Here is a 21097-nt window from a genome sequence, read left to right on the forward strand (position 1 = left end):
ACCGGAAGGTAGCACCTCCCAAAACCAGCCCGGCGGAGCCCAGTCCCGGACATGGCCCCTCTGATCAAGCCGACCTCCTCCGCCGAGTCGACGACGAGGATGCGGGATAGGCATCGTCGACGTCGATGCGGGAATAATTGCTTTAACTAAAAAAACAAACTAGTTCTATTAATTTCCTTACTATAAATAGAATAAAGTAGTACTTACTAAAAATAAACTAGCTAGTTTAACTAGTTCTATTATTTTTCTAACTAATTCTATTAAACACTTTCTAGGTAGTACTTACTAAAAGTTATCGGGGAGGGGGGTACATATATCGACAACGACATACCCGATAAAAAATAAGAAGAGGAAGAAGACGCAAAAAAAGAGGAGAAGAAGAAAGGAATAGAGGAGGTGATCGAAGAAAAAAAAAGAAAAAAAGAGGATTATTCTATTTCTTCTTCTTCTCCTCTATTTCTTCTTCTTCTACTCTTTTTTCTTCTTCTTTTTCATCTTTTTATTTATTTCTCCTCTACTTTCTCTCCTCTTCTTCTCTTCTTCTCTTCTTCTTCTCCTTCTTATTTTCCTTTTTTCTCTCCTTCTTTTTCTTCTAAATATGAACATACATAAATGACTTTGATCATACACAATTTCTATGAACAAAAAAACATAAAAATTCTATGAACAAAATTACAACAGAAAAAATCATAAAAATTCTATGAAAAAATTGATATATTCTTTGCATATGAACATACAAACATTTGCATATTCAATAATAATATCACCAAAAAAATCTAAACTACAAATCTAAATTAATACATCTAAATTACAACAACTAAATTATCTAATTAACTACACATCCAAATTAATACAACTAAATTACAAATCTAACTACACATCCAAATTAATACTACACATACAAATCTAATTACAACAACTAAATCTAACTACACATCCAAATTAATACTACACATACAAATCTAATTACATCCAAATTAATACTACACACATACAAATCTAATTACAACAATCTAATTACAAATCTAACTACACATCCATATTACAGGGAGGAGGAGGAGGGATCGGGGCGGCGCTCACAGGGTGGCGGAGGGCGACGGCGTGGGTGGCGGAGGGCGACGGCGACCGCGGCGGGCCGGGGCGGAGGGCGGCGACGGTGACGTACGGGGCGACGGCTCGGGGGCGCGCGGGGGATGCCGACGGCGACGGCGGCGGGGGGCGGAGGACGACGGCGACGGGCGATGGCGTGGGCTCGGGGGCACGGGCGACGACGACGGGGCAGCCTGGCGGCGTAGATCGAGCTCGCGGCGTCGTCGGGCGGGGGGACACTGGCCACGGAAATCAGAAAATTTCCAAAGTGCTACTTATATAGCAAAGGCTTTGGTCCCGGTTGGTGACTCCAACCGGAACTTTGTGTGTGTTCAAAATGCACCTTTCAAAGCCACATCATCATTTTTCAATCCTTTCTGACTTCATTTGTTATCTTTCATGCATTTATTAATTATTTTGAGCTATAAGACCCTAAAATTAAAAAGCATTTCAAATGAATTCTGAAAAGGTTGAAAGTTTGGCATGATATCATCATTTCATCCACATATATAGCATGTGCAAGAAAGTTGAGAGGGTTACGGCATAAACTGGATGCACTTCGTGTACGAAACGGACAATCTCTTCCAGACGCATTTTATTTTTATTTATTTTACTGCTGCTATTTTTATTTATTTTACTGCTGCTATTTTTACTTAATTTATTAAGGTTTATTTATTGTAGTTACTATAGTTTATTTTATTTTATTTTATTAAGGTTTATTTAGTTTTATTTATTTTATTAAGGTTTATTTATTTTATAAATATAAAAAAATGAAAATAGATGCGCTTATAGAGAAAATTCAACCTAAATTCATAATAAATTTCTATGAAATTTACTATGAATTTAGGTCAAATTCCCTGTATAAGGGCATCTATTTTCACTTTAAAAGGCAGAGAGGGACGGGCTTATAAACTGGTGTGAGCCCCCCTTCGGTTGGCGAGGTGGGACTAAACACTGGCCGCGCCCTTTAGTCCCGGTTTGTGGTATGAACCGGGACTAAAGGGTGGTGGGCCAGGATCGTGGCCCATTGGTCCCAGTTTGTACCACCAACCGGGACCAAAGGGTCCATACGAACCGGGACCAATGCCCACGAGGCCCCGGATGGCCCCTGGGCTCACGAACCGGGTCCAATGCTCACATTAGTTCCGGTTCGTGACTGAACCGGGGCTAATATGAAAACTGCCTGTGACCTTTGCCCCGTTTTCTACTAGTGCACACATTCGCCGGACGACTATCCACAAGAGATCCCGTTACGTTACAATCGTCCGATCCATCTCCGTCGACAAGTTGTGTGGTTTGTATGTCCTGCCCATTGAGTGGCGTACGTACTGCCAAATATAAGGAAGGTGCGGTGCATCCGTGTGGTGCCCAGCTCCACACGCTAGCCATAGCCAGCGGGCAATTCTACCTGGCAACTGCGACCTCCGTCACCCCTACCGCCATGTCGCAGGTGAGGATCGTCGACGCGAGCTACGTCGATGTGCCGGAGACCGCCGTCCGGCCGCCGGGGCCGATCAAGCTGACCGCCATGGAGGCGCTGTGGATAGTCATCCCGGTGCTGCAGCACGTGCTGCTCTACGAGGGCGACGACGACATGCCGCCCTTCCACGCCATTCTCCAGTCCCTCCGGTCCTCCCTCGCCGCGACTTTGCGCAGCTTCGCGCCGCTCGCCGGCAAGGTGGTCCACCTCGAGGAGACGGGGGACGTCGGCATCAGCTGCTCCGCCTCCGACGGCGTCAGGTTCGTCGTGGCGGAGTGCGACGCAGACATCGGACGCCTGGCCGGCGACGAGGAGCACGACCTGCGGGTGCTCGAGGGGCTCGTGCCGGAGGTGGACATGAGCCAGCTGCCGGCCCCCGTGCTGGCCGTGCAGGCCACGCGCTTCGAGGGCGGCGTGGCGGTCGGGGTGACGGTGCACCACGGTGTCGCGGATGGCCGGGCGCTGTGGACGTTCGTTGAGGCGTGGGCGGCGGCGTGCCGGGGCGAGACGCCGGCCACCACGCCGTGCTTCGACCGCTCCCTCGTCAAGCTGCCCGGCGGCGAAGAGCTGGCCAGGAGCGTCGTACGGAAGGTGGCCCCGAATTTGCCTTCGGTACGTGGTTGCTCTCTTACATGTCCAAGTCCTGTCTTTCGTCTTCGAAGTTCGAACTAAGATTTTCATGGGCTCAGAGGAATGAATATTTTGGATCAAGAACACAGCTATCATCATCCACCAGAAAAAAAAAAACTGATAACGTATAAGAAAATCTAGATCTACATGTTCTTATGCGCAGGTGGCACCACCGTCATCCCTGGTTGAAGATCGAAAGCGGTTCACCCGTCGAACGTTCACCCTCGACGCGGGGGACATCCAACGACTCAAGCAACGCATCGTTCATCTAGGTGACTCCCACGGCGCACCCTTGCCTCACTCGCCGTCAACTTTCACCGCTGTCGTCGCGCTCGCCTGGACATGCTTCGCCCGGTGCAAGCCATTCTCCCCAGAGGACGACGCGCAGCTCTTCTTCTTCGCCGACACCCGCGCCCGCCTTGATCCGCCCGTTGATGTAGGGTACATCGGTGCGTGTCTCACCGGGTTGATATCGAAGCTCCCCGTGCCGGAGCTTCGTGGTGACCGCGCCTTGCCAGCCGCGGCGTCAGCGGTCGAGGACGAGATCAGCAAGGTGAAGAAGGACCCTATTGCTGGGTGGAACTTCCTCACGCTGCTCACCGGTGCCTGCCTGGACCGTATGATGAACATATCGGGCTCATCGGGATTTAGAGCATATGAGGTCGCCGACTTCGGGTGGGGGAAGCCGAGGCGAACAGAGCCGATTACGATGAACCATGACGGTCAGGTGGCGCTGATGCGCAGCAGGGATGGCCAGGGCGTGCAGGTGTCGGTGTCGCTGCTCCAACCGGCGCATATGGATGCGTTCAAGTCTAGTTTCCTCGAGCTACTCAAGTGACGATTCGTTTTCAAATATACTAGTTTCGTTTTTTTTTAGTTTGCATATGAAATTTGTCTGAAGTTAAACTTTGCAAAGTTGGTTCAACTTTATAGAAAAAAAATTCAAGCATCCACTTTATGGAATCAATATCGTTACATGCATCATGAAATTAGTTTTCATACTATATAACTTTTGTATTATATATGTTGATATAATTTTAAATATAAATTTGGTCAAACTTTTTGTGGTTTAATTTCAAACAAATATTATACACGAAGTAAAAAAGAAATGGTGGGAGTACCTATCCGGGTCAATTCAAATTAGTAGGCTTATAAATGTTTGATGGAGGATGCAAATAGAAACACGCTTATGAATAGCACTACTGAAGAAAATGACATAGCTGGCGCTCCATAAGCTGTGAACCTCACTGTTGCTCGTCTATGGAAAGGAAAGTTGTAATTGACCGGTGTCCCAGGTTGCGTGCTTCGGTTTGACACTTCCTCTGGGTCTGGGCACCAGCTGAGGTTCGTGTATCATAAAAATCATAAAATCGTTCGTGTCCATTAGTTTTGCCAACTTCGGGAGGGGGATTACGATGAACCCGACGGCCAGGTGGCGCTGGTGCGCAGCAGGACGGCCAGGGCGTCCAGCTGTCAGTGTCGCTGCTCCAACCGGCACATATGCATGCGTTCAAATGTTTGATGGAGGATGAAAATAGCAACACACGTGAGTTATATCACTGTTGAAGAAAATGACGTCATCGCTGACACTACGGAAAATGGCAATCGGTGGGTGTCCCCACGAATCCACGATTGCGCGTCAAAACAAAAAGCAAATTCGTGATTGACGACGAGTGTCTCAGGTTGCGTGGTTGGGTTCGGCACTCTCGCCTCCCCTCTCTGGGTAGGCCAGCTCAGGTTTCTTCCTGTTCACCAGTTTTTGATGCCAGCGCATTATATATATTATCATCACTGTTCATGTCGATCGACTGCAAGTAGTTTTAGGAGAGCGCCGAGGACGCACCCGCGTACTGCCAAATACAAGCCGCGGTGCACCCGTGCCGCCGTTCGTCCGCTCCCGTCGTCCGCACACGCGCACGCTCGGCTCGATAATCCTCACCGGCGAGCGCGCAGCTCACGATCTATCATCCCGATGTCGCCGGTGAGGATTACCGACTCGACCTATGTCGGCGTGCCGGAGACCGCCGCGCCACCGCCGGGGCCGATCAGGTTCACCGCGATGGAGGCGCTCTGGGTCGTCTTCCCGGTGCTGCAGCACGTGCTGCTCTACGAGGGCGACGACGACATGCCGCCCTTCGACGCCATTCTCGAGTCCCTCCGCTCCTCCCTCGCGGCCACTCTGGGCAGCTTCGCGCCGCTCGCCGGCAAGCTGGTCCACCTCGAGGAGACGGGGGACGTGGGCATCAGCTGCTCCGCCTCCGACGGCGTCAGGTTCGTCGTCGCCGAGTGCGACGCCGACATCCGCCGCCTCGCCGGCGACGAGGAGCACGACCTGCGCGTCCTCGAGGCGCTCGTGCCGGAGGTGGACATGGGCCGGCTGCCGACCGCCCTGCTGGCCGTGCAGGCCACGCGTTTCGAGGGCGGCGTGGCGGTCGGGCTGACGGTGCACCACGGCGCCGCCGACGGGCGGGCGCTGTGGACGTTCGTCGAGGCGTGGGCGACGGCGTGCCGGGGCGAGACGCCGGCCACCACGCCGTGCTTCGACCGCTCGCTCGTCAAGATGCCCGCCGGCGACGAGCTGGCCAGGAGTGTTCTGCGGAAGTTCGCTCCCAATTTGCCCTCGGTACGTAACTGGTTCCTCTGTTTCGTACCTACTCCTAGATGGGTTCGCTCTAAGCGTCTTGATGTCTTCGTGTTGGTTGAATTTGAGAAATCAATACTTTTATTAGAGCAGATTGGTAGCAGCGTCCACTCACAATCTTATACTCCCTCCGTCCAGAAATACTTGTCGGGGAAATGAATGTATCTAGACGTATTTTAGTTTTAAATACATCCATTTTCACGACAAGTAATTCCGGACGAAGGGAGTACATACAGAGACACTGAAAGACTGATGTGAAAAATGTAGATCAATTTTGATGTAGATGAAGTGATGGTCCCATAACCTTTCAGAATCTTCTCTGCAAATGGGTGTATTTGACGCCGAAATTGCTAGACTTACAAACTGGCTACATTTTCAGAGGAGTAGATTAGTGTGGAAGTTCCTTACTTAAGCTAATCTCCTCCCCTGAATTTAACTAGGTGTGGCTCCTGCCTTATTCTTCTCCGATCAAATCTTTACACATGTTCACACCGTGAGACTATCCATAATAGGAGTAATATAAGCGATAATATCGTACATATCTAGACAAAAATAAATGATGTGGCAAGTAATTAATAAGGAAAGACGTGCTTATATAAGATCCGAACGTGTTTGAACGAATTTCGTTCGGTTGGTTCGAACTGTTGTTAAAATGTATGCAGCTACGGTTGGATGGCGGCCTCTCGCATCCGTGTCCGTGGACTGGCCCTCCTGTCTGCGGATGGATGCGGGACGAAATTTGTGGGTTTACGATTGAAAATGCCCTAACATAGACTAGTAACAAATGTTATATGTTACTCCCCACATGTTACTAGTCTAGCTTACTCTCCATTATGACTAGTTTAACGTATGAAGTAACAAATAATTACGTAGGTCGGTAGGTGTAGCATAACTCATTTGACACCTTACATGTTCCTGTCCGCAGGCGGCACTAGCGTCATCAGTCTTCGAAGACCGAAAGCGGCTCACTCGCCGAACCTTCACCTTGGACCAAGGAGACATCCAACGCCTGAAGCTGCGCATTGTCCACCTCAATGAGTCGGGCGGCACGCCCCTGCCTCGCCCGCCGTCTGCTTTCGCCGCCGTGGTCGCGCTCGCGTGGACGTGCTTCGCCCGGTGCAAGTCGTTCTCCTTGGACGACGACGTGTGGCTCTTCTTCTTCGCCGACATCCGCGAGCGCCTTGACCCTCCCGTCGGCGCGGGGTACATCGGCTCGTGCCTCACCAAGTGTTTGGCAAGGCTCCCTGCCCGGGAGCTTCATGGTGAGCGTGCCCTGGCGGCTGCGGCGTCGGCGGTCCAGGACGAGATCAACAAGATGAAGGAAGACCCTATCGCTGGTTGGAACTTCTTCTCATTCGATCCCATGCCCGCCATGGACCGGTTGATGAACATATCAGGCTCGTCGGGCTTTAGTGCATACAAGATCGCCGACTTCGGGTGGGGAAAGCCGACACGGACAGAGCCGATTAGGATGAACACAGACGGTCAGGTGGCATTGATGGGCAGCAGGGACGACCGGGGTGTGCAGGTCTCAGTGGCACTGCTCCAAGCGGCACAAATGGACGAGTTCAAATCTAACTTTCTGGCGCTACTTGAGTGACAATTTTTGTTCTCAAAGAGACCTAGTTAGGTCAATTCAAAACAGTACACCCAGATGTTTTATAAAGATTAATACATTATAATTGAATTGTTTATTTAACTAAGAATTCCATATTTTGAAGTTGTCGATCTTAGTTGTTGGTTCTTTATCTTACTAAAAAGGTTGAGCGCGCTTCTCCGTGCAATTCGTATGGTTGAGATTTCATAAAGATAAAAATTGGTTGGGCGCATGTTGAAGATGATGAAATGTTTTTTTATAATGTGATGTTCCGGTGGGCTTTCTTGCTTATGTGACTATCTGTTATCTGCTAATCAACTCATACACTTCTTATGTAGGAAAATTTCTTACGTTGGTGGCTACTGTTGGCGCTGCTTCTTTTTTGGGCGGTGTAATAGTGCACATGACTGTGTGTTATTACAGGCTGATTGTTGCCGATTAATTTGAGAAATCCCTGACCCAATCTAAATAGTTGACTAGGTCAAAATCATAAACCAAATCAAAAATTGAACAAGAGAGCTCCAAAATTAGAAAATGATAAGTTGAAATTGAGCAGGCGATACACCGTTGAAAATGTACAACTATTATGTGTTCAATTTTATTAATTTGCAGTGGTTTAGATAATAAGATGTAAAATAACTAGGGAGATCTAGCTGAAGGAATCGACGTTAATATTTTTCTTAATACTGTACATACACACACGCTCATACACACGCGCGTACACTAACCCTATGAACACATACACGCACATATCCCTATGAGCACATTCAAGAGACTGGACTGGCATGCCATCTCGAGATACAGGCACCTCCGTGGGAAAATATCTAGTGCTACCAAGGCTCATGTGCTACGGGTTTCTGGCCCGTCAGATTCTCATATCAGTAACTCTGGAACATTTGCAAAATAAACCTTCTAGGAGTCTAAAAATTACACATAGGTCTAGCAGATCCAACAGCTTTCAGATACTGTCCGATATGAGAATCCGACGGCCCAAGAGCCCGTATCACGGTAGCACAAGATACTCTTCCGCACCTTCGTAGTCGATGAGAATGTCTCCTCCGACCGATCGAACATCGCCGAAAAGACTAAAATATATCCAGAAAATGCAAGTATCAGTGTTAAGTCCAAGACTTAAACCGTGATGGGCTAATTTCACCACAAAGAACTTAATCATCTGAGATAGTCTCAATTCGCTAATACCATCTCAAGAAAAGAAAAATCAGTAGTGGCAGCAGCAACTATTGAATCATCCATCAACTCCTCGTGTAGTTGTTGTAGGTTCTGTACATGTATCTATGTAATATATTTGTAGGGGAAATGCATCTACGTAATTCTTTACACGTGACGGTAGCATTGGGGGCGATCATATTTGTAGGTAATATGATTCTGAGGCTTGTGAAATAGTTCGAAAGTGCATGTACTTGTGAATTTATTTATTTTTACTTTGAGTTTGCTTTTAGTTGTGTATAATGATTCTCAAGTGACCACACAGCTCACTCTCGGTAATTTTCTTTGGCGGGGCGATCGAAGTACCTCTGCTACGTGAGCCGTATATTTTCTATATCTAAATAGGGGCACCCCATTAGATGATTTTCCTGCCTTCTCATGAGGCCACGTCGGCCACGTCACTCAAATTGTTATAGCCGCTGATGCATCACAGCACAGAAGTCTACAACGATATGATGAGAAGTTCACAAAATTACTAAGTACTGCCACCGCTAAGTGAAACATACCGGTCCGTTCCTTTCCAGCCGCCCGCTCGCTGCCTCCTCCGGTTTCGATTTGTTTTAGCTGGGCTGTAGACGTACGCTTTGATTTCTGACTGGGGCTGGTGCAGCCAGATTGTGGGCTAGATAGTTAGGCAAAAGGGGACGGCTAAAACTCAGTCCACTGAGTTTTAAGGAAGTCTCAGTCGATGTACCTAGCCTTCGATCGATTTCTGTTTAAGATTCAGGATCGCTATTTCCTTGTGGTGTACCGGCCTGTTTTAGTTGTGCCCCCGGCCCATTGCCTTGTTTTTCTTTCTTGCCTTCTCTTCTATTCTTTGTGTTGGACAGAGATGCCCCATGGGCTGGCCGTGAGGGGTGGTGTGGCTTTTCCTTTTTCTGTTTTTTGGGCTTTCTTCTAGGCTGCTTTTTTTTTGTTAGTGCTCGTGTTGCTTGGGGGGACAGGAGGGATTAATAGGGCTGTTCGCTTTGGTTTGGTCCCATTTTCTTTTTGTTTTTTTCTTTATTTTTTCTATTGCTATTATTATTTAAAATAATATTGTCACTTGTTTACACATACGTCAACACACAATTGCATGTACATTGAATCACATGCAATTACATGTTTTATTGTCTGTGTCCGTATGCAACTTTTTTCTTTCCAAACATATTATCGCCAAAACGTCCGTCGAGCACACACATTTTCATGCACATCGGCCACACACAATTGTATGTATGTCATTGGCATGTAACTTGTCTTTTTCCTTCTCAAAAATATTTGTCACCGGCCAACTAGACTTTGTTTCTGGTTTGAGTTTTTTTAACTCTGTTTCTAGTTCGAATAGAGATCAGTAGGGCCAGTTGTATCGCACCCGACCGCAACGGGAAGTTTTTGTTCTATCGGAGGGGCACCGGTAGAGGGGGCGGGCTAGTAGCAAGCCCGACAACATCCCCGCAACTGCAAGCGTCACACCTGACCGCAACTGCATGTCCCCTAACATGGTTGCAACGAGACCTTTGTTTTGTCTATAAGGGGGCGGCGGAACAGGGGGCGGGCCAGTTGCATGTCCGACACTAGGCATGCATCTTCAAGTGTGGCACCCGACCGCAACTACATGCCTTCTAGCCTGACCGCAACCGGACTCTTTTGTTCTGTCGGAGGGGGCACCGGTAGAGGGGGCGGGCCAGTTGCAAGACCGACAACATCCCCGCAACTTCAAGTGCCGCACCCGACCGCAACTGCATGTCTCCTAGCATGGTTGCAACTGGACCATTGTTTGGTCGGAGGGGGCGACGGGAGAGCGGGTGGGCCAGTTGCATGTCCGACACTAGGAACGCAACTTCAAGTGTCACACCACAACTCATGTCTTGTAACTCAACCGCAACTAGACCTTTTCTTTTCTGTCGGAGGGGGCGGGCCAGTTGCAAGCCCGACCCCGCAACTGCAAGCGACGCACTCGACCGCAACTGCATGTCCCCCAACATGGTTTCAACTGAACCTTTTTTTATCGGAGTGGGCGGAGCGAGAGGGGGCGGGCCAGGTGCATGTCCGACACTAGGCATGCAACTTCAAGTGTGGCACCCGACCGCAACTGCATGTCTTCTAGCCCGACCGCAACTAGACATTTTTGTTTTGTCGGAGGGGGCACCGGTAGAGGGGGCGGGCCAGTTGTAAGCCCGATAACATCCCCGCAACTTCAAGTGCCGCACCCGACCGCAACTGCATGTCTCCCAGCATGGTTGCAACTGGACCTTTGTTTGGTCGGAGGGGGCGATGGGGGAGGGGGTGGGCCAGTTGCATGTCCGACACTAGGAATGCAACTTCAAGTGTCGCACCCGACCGCAACTCATGTCTTGTAACTCAACCGCAACCGGATTTTTTTTCTGTCACAGGGGGCTGGCCAGTTGCAAGCCCGACAATGGCCCCGTAACTGCAAGCGACGCACCCGACCGCAACTGCATGTCCCCCAACATGGTTTCAACTGGACCTTTTTATCAGAGGGGGCAGCGCGAGAGGGGGCGGGCCAGTTGCATGTCCGACACTAGGCATGCAACTTCAAGTGTGGCACCCGACCGCAACAGCATGTCTTTTAGCCCGACCGCAACTGGACTTTTTTGTTCTATCGGAGGATGCACCGGTAGAGGGGGCGGGCCAGTTGCAAGCCCGATAATATCCCTGCAACTTCAAGTGCCGCACCCGACCACAACTGCATGTCTCCCAACATGGTTGCAACTGAACCTTTGTTTGGTTGGAGGGGGCGGCGGGAGAGGGGGCGGGCCAGTTGCATGTCCGACACTAGGAATGCAACTTCAAGTGTCGCACCCGACTGCAACTGGTGTTTTTTCTGTCGGAGGGGGCGGGCCAGTTGCAAGCCCGACAACAACCCTGTAACTGCAAGCGCATCACCCGACCGCAACTGCATGTCCCCTAACATGGTTTCAACTGGAAGTTTTTTGGAAGGGGCGGCGCGAGAGGGGGCGGGCCAGTTGCATGTCCGGCACTAGGCATACAACTGCAAGTGTCGCACCCGACTGCAGCTGAATGTCTTGTAACCCTACCGCAACTGGAATTTTTTGTTTTGTCAGAGGGGGCGCCGGTAGAGGGGGTGGGCCAGTTGCAAGCCGGACAACAGCCTCGCAACTGCATGCACTACACCCGACCGCAATTGCATGTCCCCCAACATGGTTGCAACCGAACCTTTGTTTTGTCGGAGGGGGGGGGGGGGCAGCGGGAGAGGGGGCGGGCCAGTTGCATGTCCGACACTAGGAATGCAACTGCAAGTGTCGCACCCGACCGCAACTGTATGCCTTGTAACCCGACCGCAACTGGAATTTTTTGTTCTGTCGGAGGGGGCGCCGGTACAGGGGGTGGGCCAATTGCAAGCCCGACAACAACCAATTGAACATCGTCCATGTTGTACTCGCATGCAACTGCAAGGGGTGTGTGGCTGGGTGCTTGGGCGGCCTTGTATGTGGTTTTATTATTGACTTTTCATTATTACTTTTCTACTTTTTGTTTATTTATGTATATATTTTGTGTCTTGGATTTGTATTTATTTTCTAAATAGTGCTGTTATGTTTTTTAATAAAAGAGACAACTTCGCCCATGTGCAACTTAACACATTTTTTCTTTTTCAAAAAATTGTGCGACTAGTTATACCACGTAGATGCATGTTCGACGACTACACTCAATTACATGCCTACCATATGTGTGCAACTTTATATATATATATATATATTGTCATTCGGTTGTACGCATCTCGTCTGAATGTCTACCATCCTTGTGCAACTTAATATATGTCTATTAGCCACGCGCATTTGCATGTCTAAAGTATATATGCAATTTAGTTGTTTTTTATTTTAAAAGGTACCACCACCTGGATGCACACACATCGACAATGACGCAGTTGCATTTCTCATTGCTAGTGTGCAACTTTTAAAAGAAATGACATCTATTTGTACACACTGGGTTTCTTTCCTTTTTTTTACTTTTTTCTGTTGCCTTTTAATTTCTCAGTTACATAAATGATTTTGAAAATGATACAAAATGATTCAACTTGTATGTCCTTTTCCTCCAGTTTTTTCCCATCTTATTCTCTGTTGTTTACATTTTTCTTCAGAACTTTTTATACGAAGTGAGCGAATATATTTTTGATCCTCTCGGTGGTTTGTCAGCAAACAAGAAAAATGAAGATTCAACATAGAAGAAAAAGAAAAGGCAAACCGGCCCAACAAAAATCTGCGGTGAGACAAGTCCAGCCTAATAATACAAAATACAAAAGAAGAAAAGGGTACACACAGAGAGAGAGGCGGGCCCAGCTCAACACAGGAAGAAGTAGCAGCCGCGAGAACGCACAAACAATAGGCTGCGTACAAACATGGATGACACTCTCAAAAGGAAAAGGAAATTTGATGACGTCAGCGGCTTAGACTTCGCGAAGTCTCAGTCGACTTAGACCTAGACAGACCCTATGCAAAAACGATAAATTTGACCTGTGAACAAAAAGAATTCACAAAGTGAACTGTCTTTGAAATTTTTTCACTCCGCTGACCCTTTCGTGTAGCGCCCGACAGTTAGGCGTCACACTACACTGTGTAGCGCCTGACTGACAGGCGCTACACATCTGGCTAGCGTCGCACTCCGGAATACCTAAAAATTGCTAAGTCAATGTGTAACGCCTAAGAGCTAGGCGCTACACAGTATAGTGTAGCGCTTAGATCATAGCCGCTGCACTACTTGCATGTACGCAGCGGTGCAGAGGGTGTAACGTAGATAGATGAATTAGAATCAAATTATGTAGCAAACGCCACTAGTGGTAAAGAGAGGGCAGAAACATCCAAGAGTTGATGAAACCCAAGAAAGATGTTGTAGCGCCGTACATGGGAGGGGAGCAGACATCTACTGGAGAGACAAGAAAAAGATAAAATAAACCTCATCCAGCCTAGCCGGCTAGCATACTATAGCCGCTAGCAGTAGACCATACTATAGCAGCTAGCAGTAGACCATACTATACAATCACTGACAAAAGCCAAGCTACGCTGCTGACGAGCATCCCGTAGCAGCGGCAGGCCTGTCTCTGCCACGGTACAGAAAACTAAAACGCGGCACGGATGTGTAGCGCCTAACTCTTAGGCGTTGCACACTGACTTATCAATTTTTAGACAGTTCGGAGTGCGACGCTAGACAGGCGTGTAGCGCCTGTCAGTTAGGCGCTGCACAATGTAGCGTGAAGCCTGACTGTCGGGCGCCACACTAAAGGGTCAGTGGAGTAAATTTTTTTCAAGCACAGTTCATTTTGTGAATTCTTTTTGTTCATAGGTCAAATTTATCGTTTTTGCCAGATAGTTACGACCTATGGGCTCTATAGTTGGCTACTTCGGTTGCCTAAAAAAAGAGCTGGATACTCGCGCAGATGCGAGGAGCCAGAAGGAGGAGATCCAAAAGCTTCTCTCACCCAAAGAAAAAATAAGGGAAAACACTTTAAAACAGCCGGCTGATTTTCTGGCAAATCAACCGCCTCGGACGAGCGCCACGCGTCCATGTCCCACACACCACGTCCGCGTTATCCCCTCAAGAGCACTCGTTTTCTTCGCGTACGAGACCACGCGAGTCAGATTCCCAATTCACAATTCCTTCGTCTCCTACCCAAGTGTTCGCCATGGCCCTCATCGAGGCTGGCAGCCTGGCAGCACCCGACGGTGACCTGTACCACCCGCGTCAGCCTGCACCATTTGCGTCAGCCGATGTTGCAGGGTGGCGTCGACGCTGCCGGGAGGGAAGAGCGTCTGGTGCACAGCCGGTGTTGTTGAGCTCGCGGTGCAGCGAGAGGATAGCCTGCTGGTGCAGGGAGTGCAGGTGGAGCGTCTCCATCTTCGATGTCGCGGCGGTGCTGCTGCGGGCGGCGCGACAAGTCATGGAAAGGCAACGCTGCCATGAAGCGGGCTCTGCTGCCAGTGGCGCTGCGATGAAGCGGGCGTTGCTTCCGGCGGCGCTATAAGTCAAGGACGGGGACGCTGCCATGAAGCAGGCGTTCTTGCCGGTGATGTTGACGCTGCAATGAAGTGGACGCTGCTACTAGCGGCGGGGCAAGTCGAGGACGGCGACACTGCCATGAAGCGATTGTTGCTGCCGGCGACGCTGCAATGAATCGTCCGATGCTGCCGGCGGAGTTGCAATGAAGCGGCCGCGGCTTCCGGCGGCGCGACAAGTCATGGACGGCGACGCTGCAATGACTGCTGCGGGCGACGATTGGTGCGGCGCTGCGATGCGGCACTCGGCGGAACTACAAGCCGGCCTTGCTGCAAGGGCAGCCGGCGATGGCTAAGTGGCAGAGAGAACTGCTGCAAGCGGAGACGGGGTGTGGTGGTGGCCGGCTTTCAGTTTTGCAGCAGGTGGCAGTAGCAGTGCTGGCTGCCGAGATGCTGGTGGGGGGCAAAGCATGTAGGGATCCATTGGACAAAAGCGATGGTTATGATGGAACGCACCCAACGGCGGTGGGGGCGGTTTAAATTTGTGGTCGCATCAGTCGGATGATTTGTAGCCCTCGCCAAAAAAATAAGACCGTGTTATGCGCCGCCGCAGCCCTATCATCTTCAGATCCGTCTCATCGGCTTCTCAGTACCATCGGTTGATTTCTCTCATCATCTTCGTCTTCTGCACTAAATCCCGTTCTATTAATCTCCACAACACACTGTGTCTTCTCCGACTCACGGTCTCCTCCACCAATGCATACCATCGAATCCAATCCAAACCTGTTTCCATTCTCGCTATCCTCCAATGGCTCCGTTGCCGCCGTCGCTAAGATTCCGCTGCACACCATCTGATTGCGAACTCGCTCATAGGTTACAGACCCAAAAGCAAAGAACCTGCTCTCCCTGTGCTCTTCAACTGCCATCTCCAAGAGTCAAAAGGTGAATAAGCATCATGGTGAGCGACACACTTCCATCTGATTTGTACATACAATCTCCTTCCAAATATAATTTATTTGATCCGTCCCGCTTCCATGTGATGACAACTTGGGTATAGGGGACCACACGATTTGTTGATGTGGCGTTTCTTCTTGGCTAGAACACGAAGCTTTTTACGTCCTTGGTTGTTTGCTGCAAACACTGTTATTGATTGGTTTAGTTATGGGTTCATTCTTGCAGGTCGGCAGAAACTATGACCGATGCTTATGTTCACGGATAATAGGATCCAGCCGGTGAGAAATCCACATATAACCACAAGATTCAGTTTCTGTTGTACTACTTTATTATCTCATTTTATATTGCCCTACACTTGCTTATATTTTTCGTTCTCCAAGCAGCAGCTGCATGACACACATTGCATCGTGCAAACTGAAACCAGAGGCAAGGGCTAGCAAATATTAACATGTTTACTTAGATTTATGGCCCATAAGCGGTTGAATTTTTGTCCGTTCTAATGAGCACTTCACTAATAGAATTTCTTTACTTTTTTTAACCTTCTGCACTTCTGATGTTTAATGATGTGATGGTCTTAGCAATAGCACTTCAGGGATAATTTTAGCAATAGTTTTCATTGTGATTCTCAATTTTATTTTGTATTAGGCATTCGTTAAATGTAGCAATGAAAATCGAGAAATGCGTTGGTCACTTTCTCATCTAAAAAGAAACTCTTAATGACATAAGACATCGTCTATATATTTTTATTTCACCTTTTACCTTCATGCATCTACCCTGATTGACAACACATGTCTTCTGTAGGATTCCTCTTAATTCTTCAAACAATGATATCCCGTGTTCTTTCGTGGTTTCAATTAGAGAAGCTCAGAAGGAATACGAAGATGCAACTGCAATGGTGAAGAACACAAAAGAACCAGTATATTTTTACTTTTAGATGTGAGCCCATGCCTTAACACACTGCTAACACATTGTTTGGAGACCATCCGTCTTTGGATACATTGCTGACTACAAAGACGACACTCACAAACAAAATCAAATATATACCGCTAAGAATATGGTTCATATATGGTTGATGATACAAACTGCTATAATTTTACTATACAACTTCGAATAAATTTGAATCACTTATACATTGAATCTATAATATTATTAATTATCATCACCTCTATATGAAGTCTACCATATTATTGATTCATATTGTCTCTTCTTTGTGATGTAGATGTTACTAAAAAAATCACAAGAAATTCCCGCTGCAACGCGTGGCGTATCACCTAGTATATGAAAGTTTGCAGGTGCACATAAGGGCCGTTTGGTTGCCCATGAAATCGGAACCAGGCTAAATGTATGCAACATCTTTTTTATGCCTCGGGGGCGACCCGGGGATAAACACTAGCCGCCGGCACTCGAACCCACCCGCCTCTCCCCCTCCTCACCGCCGTTCGCAGCACCGCCAGGCAAAGCCTCGCTGGCAGGGCGGCGGTGGGGTTTCTCCACCCTTCGAGCATCACGGCCTGCGTGGGACGGCCAGATCGCGAGGAGGCGCGGGGCGACAACACTTGGCGGCGTCGTGCGCGGCGCGACGTATAGGATGCGAGCTCGGTGGCTGATCCAATCTATGCGGCACGGCGGCGATGGCTGCGACGGCATGATGGTCGGCCTTGTCTCGGGCGGCGGCGGCTGCAGGCACGGCGGCGATGGCTGCGGCGGCATGATGGTCGGCCCTGTCTCGGGCGGCGGCGGCTGCAGGCACGGCGTGACCCTGTACCGGGAAGGGCGGCTGCTGCGGTCGGCGCGCCATCGGGCGTCGGATAGGCAACGACGCGAAGGCCATGGTGGATTGGTCGGCAGCGTCTCCGGTCAGATCTGATCTGGACGGTGCAACCGGCGGTGGTGGCCATCTCCTCTGTCGAAGGTGGTCGGCCTGCCGCTTGATGGTCAGATCTCGAGATCCGTCATCTAGCTCAGGCTGTGAGTCGGGAAGACATAGTTGCCGGTAAAAACCGAGCCGATGACGGCGTTCTGCGTCGTTACCCTGATGAAGGCATCGTCGTGTAACTATTGTCGATCCACTCGTGCTGCTCCGGGGGAAACCCTAGGATTTGGTCTTCCATATCGGACGATGGCGGTACTGCGGTGTTGTTTTTCTCTTGGGAGCATCGTTTGTGGAGCAGTGCTGGAAGACCGAGGCAGGAGGTGGAGCGGCTTTGTCTTGCACGGAGATTTCGGTGGATATGTCAAGTCACTAGTGCAGAACCGGGCTTTAGCGCCGGTTCGTAAGGGACTTTAGTGCCGGTTCTGCAACCGGCACTAAAGAGTGGAGACTAAAGGCCCCCCTTTACTACCGGTTCGGCACGAACCGGCGCTAAAGTGCCACCACGTGGCACGAGCCAGGCCCGGGTGCTGGTAGACCATTAGTACCGGTTGGTAGCACCAACCGGTAATAAATGTTTGGGGGGGGGGTTTGATTTTAATTTTAATTTTTCCATTAATTTTGTGTTTTCCATTTAATTTTTTGTTTGCTGATATTTTACGATACTACATATTGTACACGTCATGCATATATATATATATATATATATATATATATATATATATATATATATATATATATATATACACATATAATCGAATGTCTCACAACCACCATTAATTCTTCACACATATACATGTATATATATATATACAATTTCTCCTACATGTTGCCTTGGTGCCTTCGGAGCACAATGACAAGTGGTTCATGTGGGCGGTAGCGGGTAATAGTATTCTTCTTTGGGATCTATGACCTGGTCGAGCAAAAATCCCGCTATTTCCTCTTGAAGTGCTCGTATGCGCTCTGTTGGTAGGAGCTGGTCCCGCACCTCTTTGAACTGTTAAGAAGGAGATCAATATGCATGTGTATTAGTTGTGTGACTAGATATCGACAATCATGTAAGATTTGTGAATAGTGTTCTGGCAAACGTACCCAGTCCTGTCTATCAAATCTGCTCCTTTCGGACGCCATCATGCGAATGTTCTCGCAAATGTAGTATGCACGCACTTCAGTCCCCGGCGCCTGCTTCAGGGCCTTTACGAGAATAGAATTTAATCAGATAATAATTAATCAAGCATGTTAATTAATTAATGGTATTGAAACAAGAATTAAAGAGATGGTAGCTAGCTAGCTAGTACTACTTGATTACTTACCTTGGGTCGATACCAACATAGCTTTTGTCGTCATTTTCCTGGAGTCACCTTGATGTACTTTGCCCAAGCCCTGCCCGCCGACAAAGAAAATTAATAAAGGGGTTAAAGAAAATTAATAAAGGGGTTATTAAAAATAGTTCGTATCAGGAAATGACGAACTAAATAGGCCGAGCTATAGTTAATAATGATTGAAATAACCTGTCGACTATCCCCTTCACGATGCTGTAGTCACCATCTTTTTTAAGTAGTGAGTCCAGTACTTCAACTTTTCCTTCGTCAACTTTAATGTCTAACAAGATCCAGTGGAAGCTGCATGCGCATACGTTTGCATGTATAAATTAAGCGAGCATGTGCATAACACTAATCAACCATAACCCTAAACCCTATACACTTATTAACATCTAGCAAGTAAGCAAAAACAGAATTTGTAGTACAAGACAGTGTGACTCACTCGAAGTTGTAAGGAAGTAGTATATCTTCATTGCTATTGAGACGCTTCAAGAACTCTACCATGTTTTTCTTTACATCTTGTCTACACCATTCCAATTTCCATGTGTATTCATTAACGGTATTTGGGTCAATGAACCCAATGCCATAGCGTCCAACTTTTTTCATTTCATACATCTTCATCCTGCATAATACCACAGAAAAGAATATATAGTGAGGATATATAATTACAGGTAATTAATGATCAATCAATGAGCACTAGAGCTAGCTTGAGACTTAAATTACAGAAAGAAATCACTTACAGACAATAGCAACTGACGATAGATTTGTCGAGTGCATCTTGATTGAATAACTGAAATAGTTCTGAATACTCAACGGACAGAGCTTTCTTATTGAAGTAATGATCTTCCTCGACTTGCACCATGAGGGACTCTCGATTGGAAATCTTGGTAATTTTCATGTACCAATCATGCAATTCATACATTCTTATTGGGAGGTTCTTGACCTCCTCGGGCTTGACCAAAGGTTGGCCCCGGACATATTTCCGTTTTATTTCTTCCTCTCTAAGCGGAGACATGGGCTCGATATCGAGGAGTTGTCCAACAGTGATCTTGAGCACTTCAGCCTGCATTATATGCTCCTCGGTTATTACCACATCGCCCAGCTCGGGAACGTAAACGGTTTGCCCACAATAATATTGGGCGCGCGTACTCTCATGTGTTGTTGACACAACAAGCGGGGGGGGGGGGGGGGGGGTCATTTGCGCCGCCTATTCTCCCAGCTGGGGAACGGTTTTCCCGCATTTTTTGACAGTTGCTTGTTGGCTCGAGCTCGAGCTCGCTTCTTTCTGTAGTCGTGCTCGATGTGCCTTCCTGATTTGGCGCTCATAGTCTGAGTCAACAGGCTTGGGAGCTGGTGGTCTAGCCATACGAATGAAGTGGTCAATCTTTTCCTCAGGCACTTTCTCCCTCGGCGGCGTTGCCGGTTTCGGTCCAAAATGAGCGTCCACTTCGGCCCGCACTATTGCATCGTTTTGCTCCTCGGTCATGTTGTAAGGCCTATGAGGAAGAGGAGCGAGGCTGCTTGGACCATATTTATATCGCTTGTCTCCGCCTGTAGTTCCTGCACTACCTTGACTCGTACCGCTACGCACCATAGCTGCGGCGTGTCTCTTCTGCGATTGCTTAGGCGGCGGAGACGGCTGACGTGGCTTAGTTGGAGCAGGAGGAGTGGCCTGACGCTGTGCCGGACTTGAAGCAGGAGGTGTGGCCTGACATGGTGTCGGACTTGAAGCAGGAGGTGTGGCCTGACGCTGTGCCGGACATGAAGCAGGAGGTGTGGCCTGACACGGTGTCGGACTTGAAGCAGGAGGTGTGGCCTGACGCTGTGCCGGACTTGAAGTAGGAGGTGTGGCCTGACACGGTGTTGGACTTGAAACAGGAGGAGTGGCCTGACGTTGTGCCGGACTTGAAGCAGGAGTCTGCTCACGCGTTCGTGGACTTGGAGGAGCAGGAGTCTGCTGACACGGTGGCGGACTTCGAGGAGGAGTCGGCAGACGCGGTGTCGGTGGACTTCGAAAGATGATGCAATCCTTTCTCCATAGGATGATACGACGTATGGCCTCTCCCAGTGTGTGCTTGTCGTCACTTCCAGGAATGTCAAGCTCTAGCCCCGAATATGGGTCCACCACCTCATTAACCAAGACACGAGTATAGCCCGCTGGAATCGGGGCGCAATGGAAGGTTGCTTCGGGGGTAATTGTAAAAGCAACGGCGTCCGCCACCTTCATGGATATGTTCTTCATTTTGATGTTATCCACAGGGTATGTATCCAGCAGTGCGTCGCCCGGGGCGGAACCAAAGCTACTTCTCGGCATGGATGGGACGGTGTTATCCAATGCT

General features: G+C 48.7%; 2 protein-coding genes across 2 annotated transcripts; both read left to right on the forward strand.

Moving 5' to 3' along the window:
- The first annotated feature begins 2383 nt into the window (after nucleotides 1-2383).
- Nucleotides 2384-4166, forward strand: LOC109775836 (phenolic glucoside malonyltransferase 2). Its single transcript, XM_020334532.4, has 2 exons — nucleotides 2384-3181; nucleotides 3363-4166. The coding sequence occupies exons 1-2, from the start codon at nucleotides 2390-2392 to the stop codon at nucleotides 4035-4037; spliced, it is 1467 nt and encodes a 488-aa protein (XP_020190121.3). The 5' UTR covers nucleotides 2384-2389; the 3' UTR covers nucleotides 4038-4166.
- Nucleotides 4167-4449: 283 nt separating this feature from the next.
- LOC109775835 (phenolic glucoside malonyltransferase 2) lies at nucleotides 4450-7546 on the forward strand. Its single transcript, XM_020334531.4, has 2 exons — nucleotides 4450-5822; nucleotides 6766-7546. The coding sequence occupies exons 1-2, from the start codon at nucleotides 4962-4964 to the stop codon at nucleotides 7438-7440; spliced, it is 1536 nt and encodes a 511-aa protein (XP_020190120.1). The 5' UTR covers nucleotides 4450-4961; the 3' UTR covers nucleotides 7441-7546.
- The last annotated feature ends 13551 nt before the right edge of the window (nucleotides 7547-21097 follow it).

Source organism: Aegilops tauschii, chromosome 2 (assembly GCF_002575655.3).
Source record: "Aegilops tauschii subsp. strangulata cultivar AL8/78 chromosome 2, Aet v6.0, whole genome shotgun sequence".
Classification (NCBI taxonomy): Eukaryota; Viridiplantae; Streptophyta; class Magnoliopsida; order Poales; family Poaceae; genus Aegilops; species Aegilops tauschii.